The sequence below is a fragment of the Malania oleifera genome, chromosome 6, assembly GCF_029873635.1.
Source record: "Malania oleifera isolate guangnan ecotype guangnan chromosome 6, ASM2987363v1, whole genome shotgun sequence".
Classification (NCBI taxonomy): Eukaryota; Viridiplantae; Streptophyta; class Magnoliopsida; order Santalales; family Ximeniaceae; genus Malania; species Malania oleifera.
In genome coordinates, this window is record NC_080422.1 from 54,667,860 (window position 1) to 54,685,185 (window position 17,326).

The 17,326-nt window shown below is 34.2% G+C and overlaps 1 protein-coding gene across 3 annotated transcripts in view; it reads right to left on the minus strand.

Moving 5' to 3' along the window:
* Nucleotides 1-14,699, minus strand: part of LOC131157127 (rhodanese-like domain-containing protein 8, chloroplastic) — an 83,015-nt gene extending 68,316 nt beyond the window's left edge. Inside the window, exons 1-2 of one of the 3 annotated variants that reach the window (XM_058111028.1) lie at nt 14,167-14,699; nt 1,807-1,860 (exon numbers count right to left, since the gene is read on the minus strand). In XM_058111028.1, the coding sequence (XP_057967011.1) occupies nt 1,807-1,860; nt 14,167-14,517 (405 nt within the window). In that variant the 5' untranslated portion in view covers nt 14,518-14,699. The remainder of the gene's footprint in view (nt 1-1,806; nt 1,861-14,166) is intronic. The other 2 variants (XM_058111027.1, XM_058111029.1) reach the window with 2 other exon arrangements.
* Between the last annotated feature and the right edge of the window lie 2,627 nt (nt 14,700-17,326).

A 17,326-nucleotide genomic window follows, 5' to 3' on the forward strand; every position in this document is an offset into this window, starting at 1 on the left:
TAAAACGTTAGGGGAGGTCTCTAGAATTTTTGAAACCTCAGGGGAGGTCATTGTCTTTTTGCCAAATCTTAGGGGAGGTCAGTGTTTTTTGCACTTTTTTTTTTTTTTTCCTAAGCTGCAGCAACTTGCCTCGATGTTTTTTGTTTTCTGGGCAAGGGCAGCAACAACAAACAGTTTGTGCTGCCCAATCCCATTGTTATTTGACAATGGAAACAAAAAAGGGGCAATGGTGAACTATTGCAAAGGATGTTATACTCAGCATCCCATGAATCCTTAATTCCTGGTATTAGTATCATTAAATGCTCATGGAGGATTAACAAGGCATTACAACTTTATCTTTCAATGACGATGCTTTTGGAATTTTTCATTCTTATATTTTGTTGTAGTACCCATTTATTATTCCAAAAGAGATAATAAAAGAACAGTTCAACTTGCAAATGTGATTGTATAATAATATTAAGTGATTCATAAAAGAACATTCATAATTATACCATTATGAATGATATAATTTAGTCACAAAATTTCACAAATATCATGACAATATCAGCTGATTTTTCGGTGGTCTGGCTGGATAGGAATACTCGTGTTTCCTGATCATACCCTGCCTTATCATTTGATTTGGTATGGGATCTTATTTTTCCATCATTCCAGGCATTCTCTTCTGGTTGTTTTAGTGGATTTCATTTCTCTAATCTTGAACATGATTGGTTAGCTTTATTAACATGATATTTCATATATACTGCAGGGTTTTGTTTTGGAGGATTGCTATTCTTCTAGAAAATATATATATATATATATATATATATATATATATATACATGTTAATATTTCTTTTTCTATCAAAAAATAAATTATTGATTGAAAATTCCCGAGTATAGGTCATTATCTTAAACTGTTACTGATGCACTCTTCGTTTTCAAAGGTTATAAAACAACTTTCTTAATTCAACAAATTTGAATTCCATGCATAAAGATTAACTTTAGAACTTTAAATCCTGGATCATAGATCTTCTAGCATGAAACACAGGTTCATTTTAAGGTTAGATACTGTTCTCTCTTAGTCCCCTTCTAATTTACTAGTTATGCCTCAACTCAAAGAAGTGGAAAATCAGAAATCTTACATTTTACAAATTTGAAGATGAAACAAGGTCTTTACTTAGTTTATCCAAAAAAAAAATAGAACAAGATTTTTTTCACAATTAATTTATTAAATTTAAAATTTTACACTCTGTTCTTGTGGAAATATTCTTAGTCAAGGTCTCCCTCTATTAAAAGATATATTTGACCATTAATCAAACCAACGACATATTCCCTAAATAAAATACAATCTCTCTTAGTTTATCAGTCAATGGGGCCCACTTGATGTGCAAAAGCAAGTTCTTCATACAACTGCAACATAAAACCACAAGTACCATATTTTTTTTGTATTTTTTTAAACAATAATCTTGAATTGCGACATAGAAGTGTTTGTTGAAACTTTGTGTCTGTGTCAAAGTGGACAGGAATCGATCTAAGTTAGTTCAAAAGATTTCCAAGGCATCACCTGACCATTTGGAAAAAAATTAGAGGGATTTAAATGGCAGTTCGCTGGTTTCAGTTCTTACTTGTAATTTACTCTTCTAATTGAGGATTCTTTTGATGACTGTTGTAATGGAGCAGGCAGGCTATACTTATGTTAGGAGTTCCTTCAAGGTACAACAATGGCAGCCACACTTTTTCCTTTTAAAGGGAGGTTGCATACGCCAAAGTAAGACAAGCATGAATAACAAGCATGAATAGATTTGATTAAAAAAGAAGGAAATTGTACCTGTGCGTTAATTCCCTGCTCATTCAAATATATTCGACCATGGATGTCAAGGCCCTAGTAATAGTGAGGAAATTGGAATTATCAGTTGATTTTAGAACACTACAGTAATGGAATAATATTCAGCAATATTCAAACAAAATGCGAAATACACCAGTCACATACCCTGCTTGATATGAATTGCATGCTCTTTTTGGAATTTTGTGAATTTTATACTTTTAGTTGTGCATTAAGTTGTCATTATCATGAATTTAATTTATAATTTTTTATTATAATTTTCTACAACATTTCTTAAAGAATATATGACCATAGATTTTGTTTTATAGAAAATAATGGACTAATCTCCTATACAGGAGACAAATACATAAAGATTTATTTTCAGAAAAGTACTTTATAGCATGCAACAATCTAAGCAGAAGCATCATTTTGAGTTAGCCATAAGTGAATCTTTTAGAAGCTCATGGATTGTTTACAACGAGGCCATCATCATCTCTCTCTATCCACTAAATAGAACCATAAATTTTACTTGATTGACGCAAAGTGGAACAAACCCTCTATTCCTGTACGGATTTATTTACAGCATTGCCTTTCTTGATATCACAATGTGCTTGACTGAAAAAAATAATAATAAATAAATTAATAAATAAAAATTATCTTGCTTTAAAAGATAGAGTTTCCACCAAGTTTTTCTCCTTGGTATGATTGTGTCACCTAATTACTCTACCAATTTTAAAGAAGGTTTTGTTGTGCCGGGCACCCCACTTGTGTCAAACACCAATACTACAACTATTGCTATTGAATATATAAGAAACTAAAGCAATACAGAAACTAATAATAAAACAGTAAAAAGAACAAGACAAGAAATTAACGAGGTTCGGTATAGAATTACCTACGTCCTCGGGCGCCTACGATTAATCCACTACTTCTTGACAAAGTATAACTTTGAAATGTGTTTTACAAATGAAGAGTTGAGCTCTTTATATAGCTTCGACCTCAAGTCCAAAAAACACTTCTCTCCAATGTGGGACAAATAATACAAAAAATTCAAAACAACTTTTTATACTAATGTGGAACTATTCTACCAATGTGGGACAAAAAATAACAAATCTCCACCTTGACGATAAATTCAACAAATTTTTCAGTCACCAACATTTTCTAGAGTTCCACATCATCGGCGCCTTCCAAAAATATTCAGACTTGCAGGATATTGATCAAGTCCAAACAATGTTTGAACTTGATTGTTGTCACAATCTTAGTCAACATATCTGCGAAATTTTCAGTTGTAGCAATCTTCTGAAGAAGTATCTTGCCTCCATCAATAATATCCCGCATAAAATGAAACCGAACGTCAATGTGCTTCGTTCGTGCATGGTAGACTTGGTTCTTTGCCAAATGAATGACTATCATAGAACACAACAATGTGCTTCTAAACAACTCCCAAATTTTCAAGTAAACCTTGCAACCAAATAGCTTCCTTAACAGCCTCTGAAGCTGCCATGTACTCTGCTTCTGTTGTAGACAAGGCAATGGTAGCCTGTAAGGTAGACCTCCAACTCACTGGACCATTAGCAAATGTAAAAACATATTCAGTAGTTGATCGTCGTTTATCCAAATCACCTACAAAATCAGAATCCACATATCCAATAACACGTTGATCAATATTATTATTTTTCTCAAATACTATACCAACATCAATCGTATTCATAATATATCTCAAAATCCATTTCACAGTTTGCCAATGTCCTTTACCCGGATCATGCATATACCTGCTCACCATACTAACAGCTCGTGAAATATCAGGTCTAGTACAAACCATTGCATACATCAGACTACCAACAACACTTGCATAAGGAACCCGTGACATATACTTACGTTCCTCATCTGATTTAGGAGATAAAGCCGCACTAAGTTTGAAATGAGGAGCAAGAGTGCTTACTGGTTTTGACTGCTCAGACATGTCAAAACTCTGTACTACCTTCTTCAAATATTGTTTCTGAGACAAACTAACTCTTCCTCTCATTCTGTCTCTGTGAATCTCCATATCAAGTATCTTCTTTGCTTCACCAAGATCTTTCATCTCAAACTCTTGATTTAACTGACTTTTCAACTTGTTGATTTCTTTCCTATTCTTTGAAGCTATCAACATATCATCAACATATAAGAGTAAATATATAAAAGATCCATTTTGTAGTCTGCGAAAATAAACACAATGATCATGTTTATTTCTGATGTACTTTTGACCCATCATAAACTGATGAAATCGTTTGTACCACTGTCTTGGAAACTGTTGTAAACCATACAGCGATTTACCCAATTTACATACCCAATTTTCTTTTCCAGCAACCTGAAATCCATCTGGCTGAGTCATATAAATTTCCTCTTCCAAATCACTATGTAAAAATGCAGTTTTTACATCGAGCTGAACTAGTTCAAGATCAAATTGTGTTACCAAGGCCAACAAAATTTGAATGGAAGAATGTTTAACAATTGGAGAAAATACCTCATTATAATCAATGTCTTCCTTCTGTGCGTAGCCCTTAGCTACCAATCTAGCTTTGAAGCGAACATTATTTGCATCTGGAAATCATTCTTCTTTACATAAACTCATTTGCAACCAATTGCTTTCTTACCCTTGGGCAGCTGGGCTAGCTCCCAAGTCTGATTCTGATGAAGAGACTGCATTTCTTCATCCATCGCTCTTTTCCACTTGTCTGATTCAGAGTTCCTCATTGCTTCACTGAAAGTGTAAGGAACATTATCATCCACAACTAGAAGTGCATAGGCCACCATAACAGTATACCGAGCAGGTTTTCAAATTTCTCGTATTGGCCTCTGAAAAACAATTGATTCTTGCTGCTATGAAGATTTTCGAATTGAAATCTCCTCTTCTTGTAAACTATTCCCGACCGTAACTGGAGAGTTACCTTGTGTAGTCTAATTTCTCACTGGGTTTCCCAAAATTGTCTCAACCTCCACCTGTTGTTGAGTACCACTGGTCTTCTCTTCAACTCGTGACTCCTTGCGTATTGTTTTCTTCATCATCGCAAGTTCATCAAAAGTCACATCCCTACTTAAAATCATTTTTTCATCTCTAGACACCAAAGACGATATCCTTTGACTCCTGCACTTATCCCCAAGAATATTGCTTTCTTGGCTCTTGGATCCAACTTAGATTATTTAACATGATAATAAGTCATAGTACCAAATACATGTAAAGAATCATAATCACTAGCAAACTTTCCAGACCATACCTTATAGGGTGTTTTCCCCCCTATTGCAAATGATGGTAAACGATTGATGAGATGACACGCATATCTAACAGCCTCAACACAAAACCTTTTGTCTAACCCAGCATTAGACAACATACATCGAACTTTCTCCAGCAAAGTCCTGTTCATGCGCTCTGCCACCCCATTCTGCTGTGGTGTATCTCGAACTGTGATGTGTCGAGCAATACCTTCATCCTAACATACCTTCATAAACGGGTCACTCGTGTATTCACCACCATTATCTGATCTGAGCCATTTAATCTTTCTGCCAATTTGAGTTTCAACTAATTTTTTTCACGTAAGGAAAATATCTCACACTTCATTTTTATGCTTCATAGAATACACCCAAACTTTTCTGAAAAAATCATCAACAAAAGTGACAAAATAATGCATACCACCCAATGAAGCCGTTTTTGTGGGCCCCCATACATCTATATGGATGTAGTCTAAAATACCTTCAGTCTGGTGGATTGCAGTGCCAAATTTCACTCTAGTCTATTTTCCCGAATGCAATGCTCAAAAAATTCAAGTTTGCACACCTTTGTACCCTTTAACAAACCTCGTTTAGCTAATTGTTGTAAAGAATTTTCTCCTGCATGTGCTAATCGCATATACCATAACCTGGTTGTATCTGAACCTGCATCTTTCTCAGAAACAACAGCTACTGAGCCAATAACTGTACTACCTTGTAAATAATACAAGTTATTTTTCCTTATTCCTTTCATCACCACTAGCGTACCTAATTTAATCTTTAAGGTTTCATCTTTCAAAGTGATAGTAAACCCTTTGGATTCTAAGGCACCCAATGAAATCAAATTCTTCTTTAGGCTTGGAACATACCTAACATCAATCAAGGACTTAATAGTTTCATCTTGACATTTCAACTGTATTGATCCTATTCCAATTGTTTTACAAGTATTATCATTTCCCATAAAAATAACCCCACCATCTAATTCTTCAAAATTAAAAAATCATTCCCAATTAGGACACATGTGATAGGAACAACTAGAATCCAAAATCCACTCACCAAAATAATGTGACGAACATGTTCCAACAAGAGAAAAATCTGACTCACTTTCATCATCATTGGCTATATTGGCATTAGAATGTGTTTTGCTCTTATTCTTCTGCTATAATTTAGGACAATCTTTCTTCCAATGCCCTCTCTCACAACAAAAGGCAAATTCATCTTTAGCAGGTCTCCCACGAGATTTACTCCTCCCATGAGATTTACTCTTCCTTCCAAGCATACGACTCTGAGAACGTCCCCTTATTGTTAGTGCTTCTGTTGTTTCATTATGGACCCTCTAATCCTTCTTTCTACATTCAGTACTATTCAATGCAGTACAAATAGCATCATAAGTAACTTTATCTTTCCCATACAATAAAGTGGTGGTCAAATGTTCATACTCATCAAGGAGAGAATTCAGTAACAATATGGCTTTATCCTCATCTTTCACCTTTTCATCCAAATTTAACAAATCAACCAAAATTTTATTGAAAGCATTTATGCGGTCATTAATCGAAATACCTGGTTGATACTGGAAGCGAAACAATTTCTTTTTCAAATAGAGCCGATTTTCCAGACTCTTGGTCATAAATGTATCTTCCAATGTCTTCCACAATTTCTTTGCAGGTGTCTCTCTCATAACACAATATTTCTGATTTTTAGCGAGACACAAACGAATCGTACCACATGTCTGACGATTGATCTTTTCCCAATCTCTGTCACCCATATCTACTGGTTTATCATCCAAAGCAATATCGAGTTCTTACTAATACAAGATGTCCATCACCTCACATTGCCACATACCAAAATTATTGGTACCATCAAATTTCTCCACCTCAAACTGAGTATTAACTATCGTCTTCGATGATGATGTTGAAGCCGAAGGGGCTGGAGTTTGTGTGGACAGAGTTTCTTCTACTGCTGCACTAGTTTCTGCCATCTTCTATATATTCAATAGCAACCAACAAAGAAAAAGACCTAGGATGAATAGTACGTACCAACTATGTCTACTTTGTTTTATCCTATGAAATTTCACTTTGACCAGGCCGACCTCCAGGGAGCAACTGAGCCGCAATGGTCTCTGAGCACTCGCTTAAACAAGGTCTTTCTTAAGCATCAAACGTGGAATCAAGGATCCTAACAGACGAACAAAAAACAACAGGTTTAACTATAACCCAAATTCACTAAAACAGCAAGTATTTTTGTTTTTAGTTTTAGGTCTAACAAAAAATTAAGGGTCTATTTGGTATCATTGCTATTTTCTGTTTTCTATTTCTGTTTCTGCACAGTGAAGAAACAAATTATAAAAATGTGTTTGTTTATGTTACCAGTTTTCTATTACTATTGTCGATTTTCAATTGTTCGCAAAAAAAAAAAAAAAAAATTTGAAAACCAGATTTTATTGTTTTTAGTTGTTTTGGCAACTTATTGCCAAAAACCTTTTTTTTTTTTATAGAAAAAGAAATTCATTAGATAAAAAAAGAATTTAAAAGCAAGAGATAAGACATATCCTTAACAAAGTTTAATAACATAGTTCTTTTAGATTAAATCATTCATTTTATACACTTTTAAATTAAAATTAAAATAAAATGACTATATGAATTTAAATATAATTAAAATATAAATAAATTTCAAAAAAATAATAATAAAGCCAATTACTAAATATTTTTACTATTTTTCAATTGTCATCTCCAATAAAATTTGTATTCACAACAACAAGAACAACAAGCCTTAAGTCCCACTAGGTAGTGTCAGCTACATAAATCCTTTTTCGCTAATTCACCCAATTGACAAAGTTTTCCTCTATTAGATTAAGGGCTATTAAATCCTTGCTCACTACCACATTCCAAGTTATTTTAGGTCTACCCCTATCCCTTTTCATACTAGAAGCAATAACTAAGTCACTCATCCTCATAGGTGCTCTACTAGGCCTACGTTTCAAATGCCCAAACCATCTAAACTGCCCCTCCCTCATCTTTTTTTTCAACCAGTGCTATGCTTAAATTATGCTCGTTTCATACTTTATCTTTTAATATTAAACCACTCATCCACCTTAACAACTTTTACTTTTATACATATTGTTTCTTAATTGCCCAACATTATGAACCATAAAGCATAGTTGACATTATAGTCGTCTTATAAACTTTCCTTTTAATTTTAAAGGTATTCTACGATCACACAACACACATGACGCACTCCTTCAATTTACCCAACCTATTTTAATTTTATGTACTACATCTTCTTCAATTTTTCTTTCAGCTTGCATGATAGATCCAAAATATCTAAATCTAATCTCTTGATTATCAAGTTTAATCTCCTCTCCAATGCTACTCTATACATTACTGAAATTACATTTCATATATTCCTACTTATCCTAAACCCTTTAGACTTTAATGTGGCTCTCCAAAATTCTATCTTCGATTTCACTCTAAAACCTACTATCATCAATTAATATGATATCATCTGCAAATAATATACACCAAGATACCAATAAATTTATTATTCGTACAATAAATTTTTAAAGTATAACAATTAAGTAAAATAATTATAATAATTTTTATTTTTATTATAGTACCTTTTTAATGTGTATTATTTTACAATTTTATTATTTTAATCATATTTTTATAATATTATTTGATTTAAAGACATAAATGAGCTATTTTTATTTAATCTTTAATTTATTTTAGCTTTAAAAATACTAACAAAACATGTTGATTTACGGTTTTTAGTTTCTATTTTTTATTTCTGATTTTCGTTTTTGTAATTTTTGACAGCGATACCAAATGGCCCCTAAAGGATCATCTTTTTTAATTCCTAGCAGCAATAAAATATATCCATTACTTAGGTATTGTCTGTTTTGATGCTTCAACCAAGTAGACAGTCCCTTCACCTCAGACATATCTATGTGATTGTTAACACAACACCCTTGAAAATGTTCCATCATTAGATTGCGTAAATTTTACCACAATAAAGTATTAAATTTTAATTACCGAGTATTTCAATATTGGGACAGTAGTGCTACCATCATTTCTCCTAGTCAAATAATCAAGGATTTTACCATCAAGAAAAAGAAGTATTCTTCACCTAAAAAAAAAAAGTATTCCTCACCTCATAAGTAGGGTGACATCACTTTTGGATTCCAAAATTAGATCAGTTATTAAAATTTGAAATTTGGAGGGTGGGCATTGGATCAATGGTAAGACTGCTCTTTTGTGACTAGTTGGTCATGAGTTTGAGTCCAAGCAAATAGACTCTCTGCATAAAAGCAGGGGTAAGGCTGTGTACACTGTGACAACCCTCCCCTACCCTCATAAAGCAAGGAGCCTTGTAGCCCAAGGATGCCTTTTTTTTATATTAAATTTTGATCACTATGATGATCCCTTTCAAAATCATTCTAACATTCCCTTGTTTGCCTGCTAATCTAAACCTTACCCTTGGTCGTCCCCACCATTCTCCATGGTAGAGCCCAAAGGTGAGCCCCACAGCCACCCTAGTGGTACCCACTAATTATATAAACTAAATAACCTACTATTAATTCAAATAAATTAATTAAAATAAAACCATTCTTTAAAATGAAAAATAAATTTCCAAGAACTAAATATACAAGAAAACATATTCTGTTTTCCAACATTTGCACACATTCCAAAACTTCCATTAGCATAAAATATATTTTTCATCTACCCAAAAAGTTAAATGGAGCAGGAATTTTTTTCCTTGAATTCTTTCAAGTTAAACTCTCTAAGAAGGAGAGTCCTCTTGAATGTGTTTGTGAGGAAGGGGTATATGGGCATGTGAGAAGGGGAATATCCTGGTCCCCAAGCAGTGCAAGGCAAAATATCGCACACCCCTATACATTCTACTTAGTATTTAGTGTTTCCATTGTGAAGGACCCTGTTTTGAAAGTCCATATCTATCTCGTTTCTTGGTCAAATTTGACAAATGAGATGTTGTTGGAAAGCTTGTGTGACAAACTACAACTTCACATTAATTTGCACCATATGAAATGACCAAAAAAAAAAAAAATGAAAGATAAAAGAGATCAAAATCAGCTACACACCATCTCGGTTTGTCAAACCAAGCTTATTCCAAATGACAGATTATGGCTTTCTTTTGGTCAGATGTGCAATGCACAAACCATACACTAGAAGTGTATGTGCTTGAACATCCATAAAACTCATTTTATTCATCAAATTAACATTTTCTATGATACACACAAATACATCCAAGTTCAAATATCTTTTCTCATCAATTTAGATGATTTGGGCTTCAAAGTAAGTCTTAACAATGCTTGGAAATGATTCTCAAATTAAAAAATGAAAATTGACAAATTAAATTAAATTTTACTGCAAAAATTACTTTAACAACAAACAAACAAACAAAACCAAGTCTTATTCCCACTAAGTGGGGTCGGCTATATGAATCATTTTCCGACAATTTATGCGATCATGGATCATTTCTTTTGATAGATTCAAGGATATTAAATCCTTACTCACTATCTCCTCCCAAATTATTTTAGATCTACCCCTACCCCTTCTACTGCCCCCCACAGTAAGTAAGTCACTCTTCCTCAAAGGTGCACTATGTGGCCTACGTTGCAAGTGTCCATACGATTTGAGTCGTCCCTCCCTTATCTTATCTGCTACAGGAGCTACACCTAACTTACCACGAATATGTTCATTCCTTAATTTATCTTCAATGTTATACCACTCATCCATCTAACCATTCTCATCTCGGCAACTTTTACTTTTTGGATATTATGTTTCTTCGTCGCCCAACATTCCGATCCATATAGCATAGCTGGTCTTATAGCTGTCCTCTAAAACTTCCCTTTCAATTTTAAGGGTATTCTACGATCACATAGCACACTTCAAGCACTTCTCCATTTTAACCAACCTACTTTAACTCTATACATTACATCATCTTCAATTTCTCCTTCAGCTTGCATAATAGATCTAAGGTATCAAAATCTACAAGTGCTATTTATTTCTTCATCATCAAGTTTAACTTTGTCTCCAATATTCCTCCTATCATTACTAAAATTACATTTCATATATTCTGTTTTATTTCTACTTATCCTAAAGCCTCTAGATTCCAAAGTTTCTCTCCATAATTCTAACTCAGCCTCTACTCTGTCCCTAATTTCAGCAATTAATACAATATCATCTACAAACAACATACACCATGGAACCTCCTTTTGAATACTCTTAGTCAATTGGTCCATCACTAAAGCAAAAAGATAAGGACTCAAAGCAGATCCTTAATGTACACCTACGGTAATTGGAAATTCTCTAGTTTCTCCATCTATAGTCCTTACACTAGTCATTACTCCATTGTACATATCCTTAATGACATCGGTATACCTACAAAATACACCTTTTTTTTCTAAAACCCACCATAGAACTACCCTAGGTATCCTATCATATGTTTTCTCAAGGTCAATAAATATCATATGCAAGTCCCTCTTCTTTACCCTAAACTTTTCCATTAATCTTATTAAAAGATAAAAAGCTTCTGTGGTAGATCTCCCAGGCATAAAACCAAATTGATTTTCTGAGATTTTCGTTTCTAACCTTAATCTTTGTTCAACTACACTTTCCCATAGTTTCATTGTATGACTCATAAATTTAATTCCACGATAGTTATTACAATTTTAAATATCTCCTTTATTTTTGTATATAAGTATTAAAGTGTTTTTCCTCCATTCATCTGGCATTTTCTTAGTTTTTACAATTGTATTAAATAAATTAGTTAACCATATAATTCCGTTATCACCCAAGCATTTCCAAACTTCAATTGGGATGTTATCTAGTCCCATAGCTTTCCCATTTTTCCTCTTTTTTAGTACAAACTTAACTTCGTTAACTCTAATTTTGCGAATAAATCTTATATTTTTAGTCTTTTTCTCATTTGACAATTCTAAGTTTAAGTCTTCTATTTGATTTTCTTTAAACAACTTACTAAAATAACTTCGCCATCTTTCTTTAATATCTTCATCCTTAACCAAGATAATATCATCCTCACTTTTTATACATTTTACATTTCCCAAGTTCTTGCTCTTCCTTTCTCTAGCTTTAGCAAGTTAAAATATATCTCTTACCCCTTTTTTTGTACCTAATCTATTATACAAACTATTAAATGATCTATATTTAGCTTCACTAACGGCCCTTTTTGCATCTTTTCTTGCCTCCTCATATTTTCCAAAGCTATCTCTGTTTCTACATTTTTGCCACGTTTTATACCAAATTCTTTTTGTCTTTATGATTTTTTGAACATCTTTATCCCACCACCAACTCTCTTTGCTATTCGAGAATCTTCCCCTTGATTCACCTAAAATCTCTTTTGCTATCTTTTTAATAGAGCTGGCTAATCTATTCCAAAGAGTATTTGTATCTATCCCATCCTCTAAGGTCCAATCCCCATCTTTGCTCATTTTATCTTTAAATTTTATTATATTTTCTCCTTTTAGGTTCCACCATCTAGTTCTCCTACACTGGTTTATTTTATCATTTTTCTTCCATTTTTTAATATATATATCTAACACTAAGACTCTATACTGTGTGGTTAGGCTTTCACCTGGAATAACTTTACAATCCTTGCATGATAAACGATCTACCCTCCTAGTTAAAATAAAATCTATTTGACTTCTATTTTGTCCACTTTTAAAGGTTATTAAGTGTTATTCTCTCTTCTTAAAGCAAGTATTCATTATACTAAAATCATATGACATAGCAAAGTCTAAGATCATCTCCCCAGACTCATTTTTGTCTCCATATCCACATCTTTTATGTATCCTCTCATAATTTTTATTATCTCTTCCAATGTGTCCATTCAGATCTCCTCCTATAAATATTTTCTCAGTCCCTGGTATGCCTTGTATGATACCTAGTTTCCTGAACTAACGTTTTTACCTGCCCACGTCCAAAATGATGCAAGAACCCTCGCATATTTGACACCGTACCCGGGCGACGACCTAGCCCACCCTCGCCCACTTTTCACTACACCCGGGTGGTTCAAGTGCAATGCGTCGCTCGTAGGGGACGCCCCAACAAATATTCGGTAAGGATTCATATCATAATAATATGACAAATTTTATGCTGGTTGTCAGCTACCTAACACAACCCTCCTCCTTAACTCGGGCTTGGGACCGACTGTGTGTGAAAAAATTAGGACATTAAGTGCATCACAGGTGGAGTTGACCCTGCACAGTTTTTGTTTTTCTTTTTCTTTGGGGGATAGAAGAAGAAACTTCATGAAGAGAAGAAAAAGAATTTGCAATGAGGATAAGAAATCCTCTTGAACAAAATAGGAACACAAAAGAAAAGATAATACAAAGGAGAGAAAAAAGAAAAATAAACACCAGCAGAAACAGAATCTTAATCCCCCATCCATGCCTTGAGCCATTAAACACAGAACCATGCAACTACTGATAGGCCTTTTGCCAGGAGTTTCTTGATCCTTCTTATATATGATACTATGTCTCGTAGAAGCTCTACCATCTAGCAGTTCTGTATCACTGATCACTCATAGGTCGTTAAACACATTATCCTGGGGGCTGAGAATGCTTAAAGGTTCGTTCCTGCATCCATTGAGGAATGAGTTTAAATTTACACTTACAGCATAGTTGATAGGAGGAAAGGGACTGGGAGGAAGAAAGAAGGAAAAGATAGTGCAAAATTATATTCCCTTCATTTGGTAAGGAAGAAATCTAGCGAAGCGAAAGGGAAAGAGAATAGATGTTTCAAGGGGACTTTTGTTTTCTTTCAAAACCAATTCCTCCAAAAGTGGTAAAAAATGAGTGAAAAAATTCTCCAATAAATTGACTGATAATAATTTTTCTCCTCTATTTTTATTCATTCAACCAAATAACAGGATTTATTTCGTTCCTTCCTCCCTTTATTTCCCTCCCTTCATACCAATCATAGCATGAAATATCATATTTCCAGGGGGTATTCGGTTGCCTGTGGAAAAAACAAAAATCTACTAATCATTCGCTCACTAAATGTGATACAGAGCAAGCATCATAGGGGGGGAAAAGAAGTTCAATGACGCACAGCTGAAACTAGGAAGTAAGAACGAGAATCCAACCTGCAAGAAGGAGAGGTGCCTGGAAACCTCCCCCTGTGGATCTGAAATGAACACAAACTTGTAGAAATTCACAACAATAAAGTCATCATCATAAGCCTCTGTGCCACTTCCGTTTGCAGAACTAGCACAGTCACATCTGAGACCCTCACATTTCCCATTCTTCTTCCTCTTCTTCTGGTTCAGCCTCTTGGATTGCAAAACGGCAACAAAGCATTTGGGATTCTGGGAAGCAGAAGGAAGTCGCGGGGCAATCCTCAAGGGAAAGTGAAAGTGAAAGTGAAAGACAGCCTTTGTGAGTTTCAAGAATGGACCACTGGGAGGTAAAGAGGATGCAACTGCACCCACCCTCATCTTCTGCTTTGCTGCTGCCTTCGCCGCTTCTAATTCTAATTTCCAACTTCAAATCAGAGTGACTTCTAAGTTGCCTCTCCCTCTCCCAGGGTACCCTAAAAAACAGGAAACAAAAAATAATAATTTGCCTCTTGTTTTCTCATTTATGTGAAAGAGAACCATTCAATCAAACATCTTAAATCAAATAAAGTGGAACTTTTTCACAGAAATATTATTTTTTTTATTTAAAAAAATATATTGTATAACAATTGCCGAAGCGAATATGTTAGAGTATCGCCAACTTTATTTATTACTGCTGAAGAACATTGAAATGATCATGTCTCTTTATACAATCTGATTAGTTGTGCTCATCTTGTCAATTTAATTATACCGAAAGGTTACTCCCCCTAAACAAAAAGACATACTAGAGAGCTCGCACATACCTAAAGTAAAATTGACTTTCTATATGTCAACATTTAATAATGAGTTTGGCTCCTTTCTTAATGACCTCAAATGGGAGTGTCTCCACTCTTTAGGTCATTTGCAACACAGAAGTCATGCCAACCATATCCAATATAAACTGAGCCATCAATGGTCAACCATTCACCAAATTTCCCCCATTAGAATATAAGTGTCACTAGTCATCAAGCAAGTCGAGATTAGTAGTTAGGAAAATAAAAATGTTTACTTCTAGCATGCAGGGAAGTAATAAAATCTTCCTAGGATAGTTATTACGGGCATGTTTTGAATAATTTGACTTCTCATTTGGAAATTTGAAAGACAAATGTGTTGGACAAAGTACTAGAATATGCAAACAACAATAATACATTTCATACAATACATATAAGTGAGAAATCAACCTTCATAAATTACATTGAAATGGATACATGGTATGCCACTGTTGGAAGATATTCTTCAAGACCGACAACTCGTATGCTACTATGTCAACCTAAAGAAAGGAGACAACACGATCATTCCACCAAAGAAAATGTTCTTCAAAACTAACCAATTTCCTCTAGTTCTCTCATTTATGTGAAAAAGAACGATTCTCCCACAATTCAATCAAACTTTCTTAAATCAAATCAAGTATAACTTTTTCATAGAAATATTATCTTTTTTTATTCAAAAAATATATTGTATGACAATTGGCCAAGTGAATATGTTAAAGTATCACCAACTTAATTTAATACTTTTGAAGAACATCTTCTTATGAAATGACCATGTGGTCATCTCTTTATACAATATGATAGTTGTCAAGTAAACAGTCAAAAAAGCTCAAACCTACCTAACTATGCTCCTGTTGTCAATTTAATTATATCGATAGGTTACTCCCTTAAAACAAAAAGACACACTAGATGGCTCGCGCATACCTAAAGTAAAATTGACTTTCCATATGTCAACATGTAATAATGAGCTTGGCTCCTTTCTTAATAATCTCATATGTGAGTGTCTCCACTCTTTAGGTCATTTGCAACTTAGAAGTCATGCCAACCATATCCAATATAAATTGAGCCATCAATGGCCAACCATTCACCAAATTCCCCCCATTAGAATATAAGTGTCACTAGCTGTCAAGCAAGCCGAGATTACGGATTAAGGCAAATAAAAAAGATGTACATCTAGCATGTAGGGAAGTAAAAACATCTTCCTAGGATAGTTATTAAGGGCATGTTTTGAATAATTTAAGCTCTCATTTGGAAATTTAAAAGATGAATATGTTAATCGTCCTACCCGAGGGTATATAGAGTCCAAAGGGGGGGTGAATGGACTCTTTTCACGTATTTTGGCTTTCTCTATAAAATAAAACTCTTGGCAAGATTGTAAGCAAGTATATCACAATATATAATGAAAATCAAGCACAAGACAAAAATTAAAGAGTGAAGGGAGAGAAAGCTTAACATCGGTATTTTAACATGGTTTGGCACCAAGCCTACGTCCACACCTTAACACCAAACCAAGGATTCCACAATCCCCTAATATACTCCCTCACCGGCGGAGCAAGCCTTACAACTCGGGTACCAAACCCTGCACTTAGGAACAAATCCCTACTCACTCAAAAAGAGCCTTCGATTCACAAAGAACTTTCACCAACAACGGTTCACAAAGAACCTTTTACAAGATGATGAATAATACAAAGGAATGCTCCTCACAATAAGTTGATATCAAATACAATCAAACCTCACACTACACTCTTAAGGAATGATTCAAACAAGATAAGTGAGCAAGAGAGATTGAGCACTTTGAATGAAAAACTAAAATGCAAAGTGTTAGGTTTTGAATAAAATGATATTTTTTTTTTCACTATGGACTTGCATAAATCACCAAAACCATACTAAACAAGTCTATGGGCTTGTATTTAAAGCCAAAAACCCTTACTAGCCGTTATTGGAATGTTGGGAGCAATTTCAAAAAGAAACTAGTTGTTTTCTAGTCGTTGGTGCATTGTTCACGATGCGTCTCGTCAACTGGTCTACCCTACTCATCGACTAGTATCCTGAATCATAAAATGTCATCAACATAAAAGTTGAGTTTAAGCCTCTTGGTGCAATCCTATAAACTCATGTGTCCTAGTATGCATTTATTTGCTCAACTCTTGCTCAGAAATCATGCAAGAAACAAAACTGCAAGAGTTACAAAATATACTACCTCACACAACCCACATTACAAATAACACAATCAATAAGCTTTGGTTATGCTTGAGTCCATCCGATTGAGTGTCCTTTTTATCTTTTCTTCTCAACGTCAACTTGGTCCGATCTTTGCCTTTGATCTAGTACTTCATGAATTTGTCACTTCTACCTATACTAAATATGATTTGCAAATATGGAAT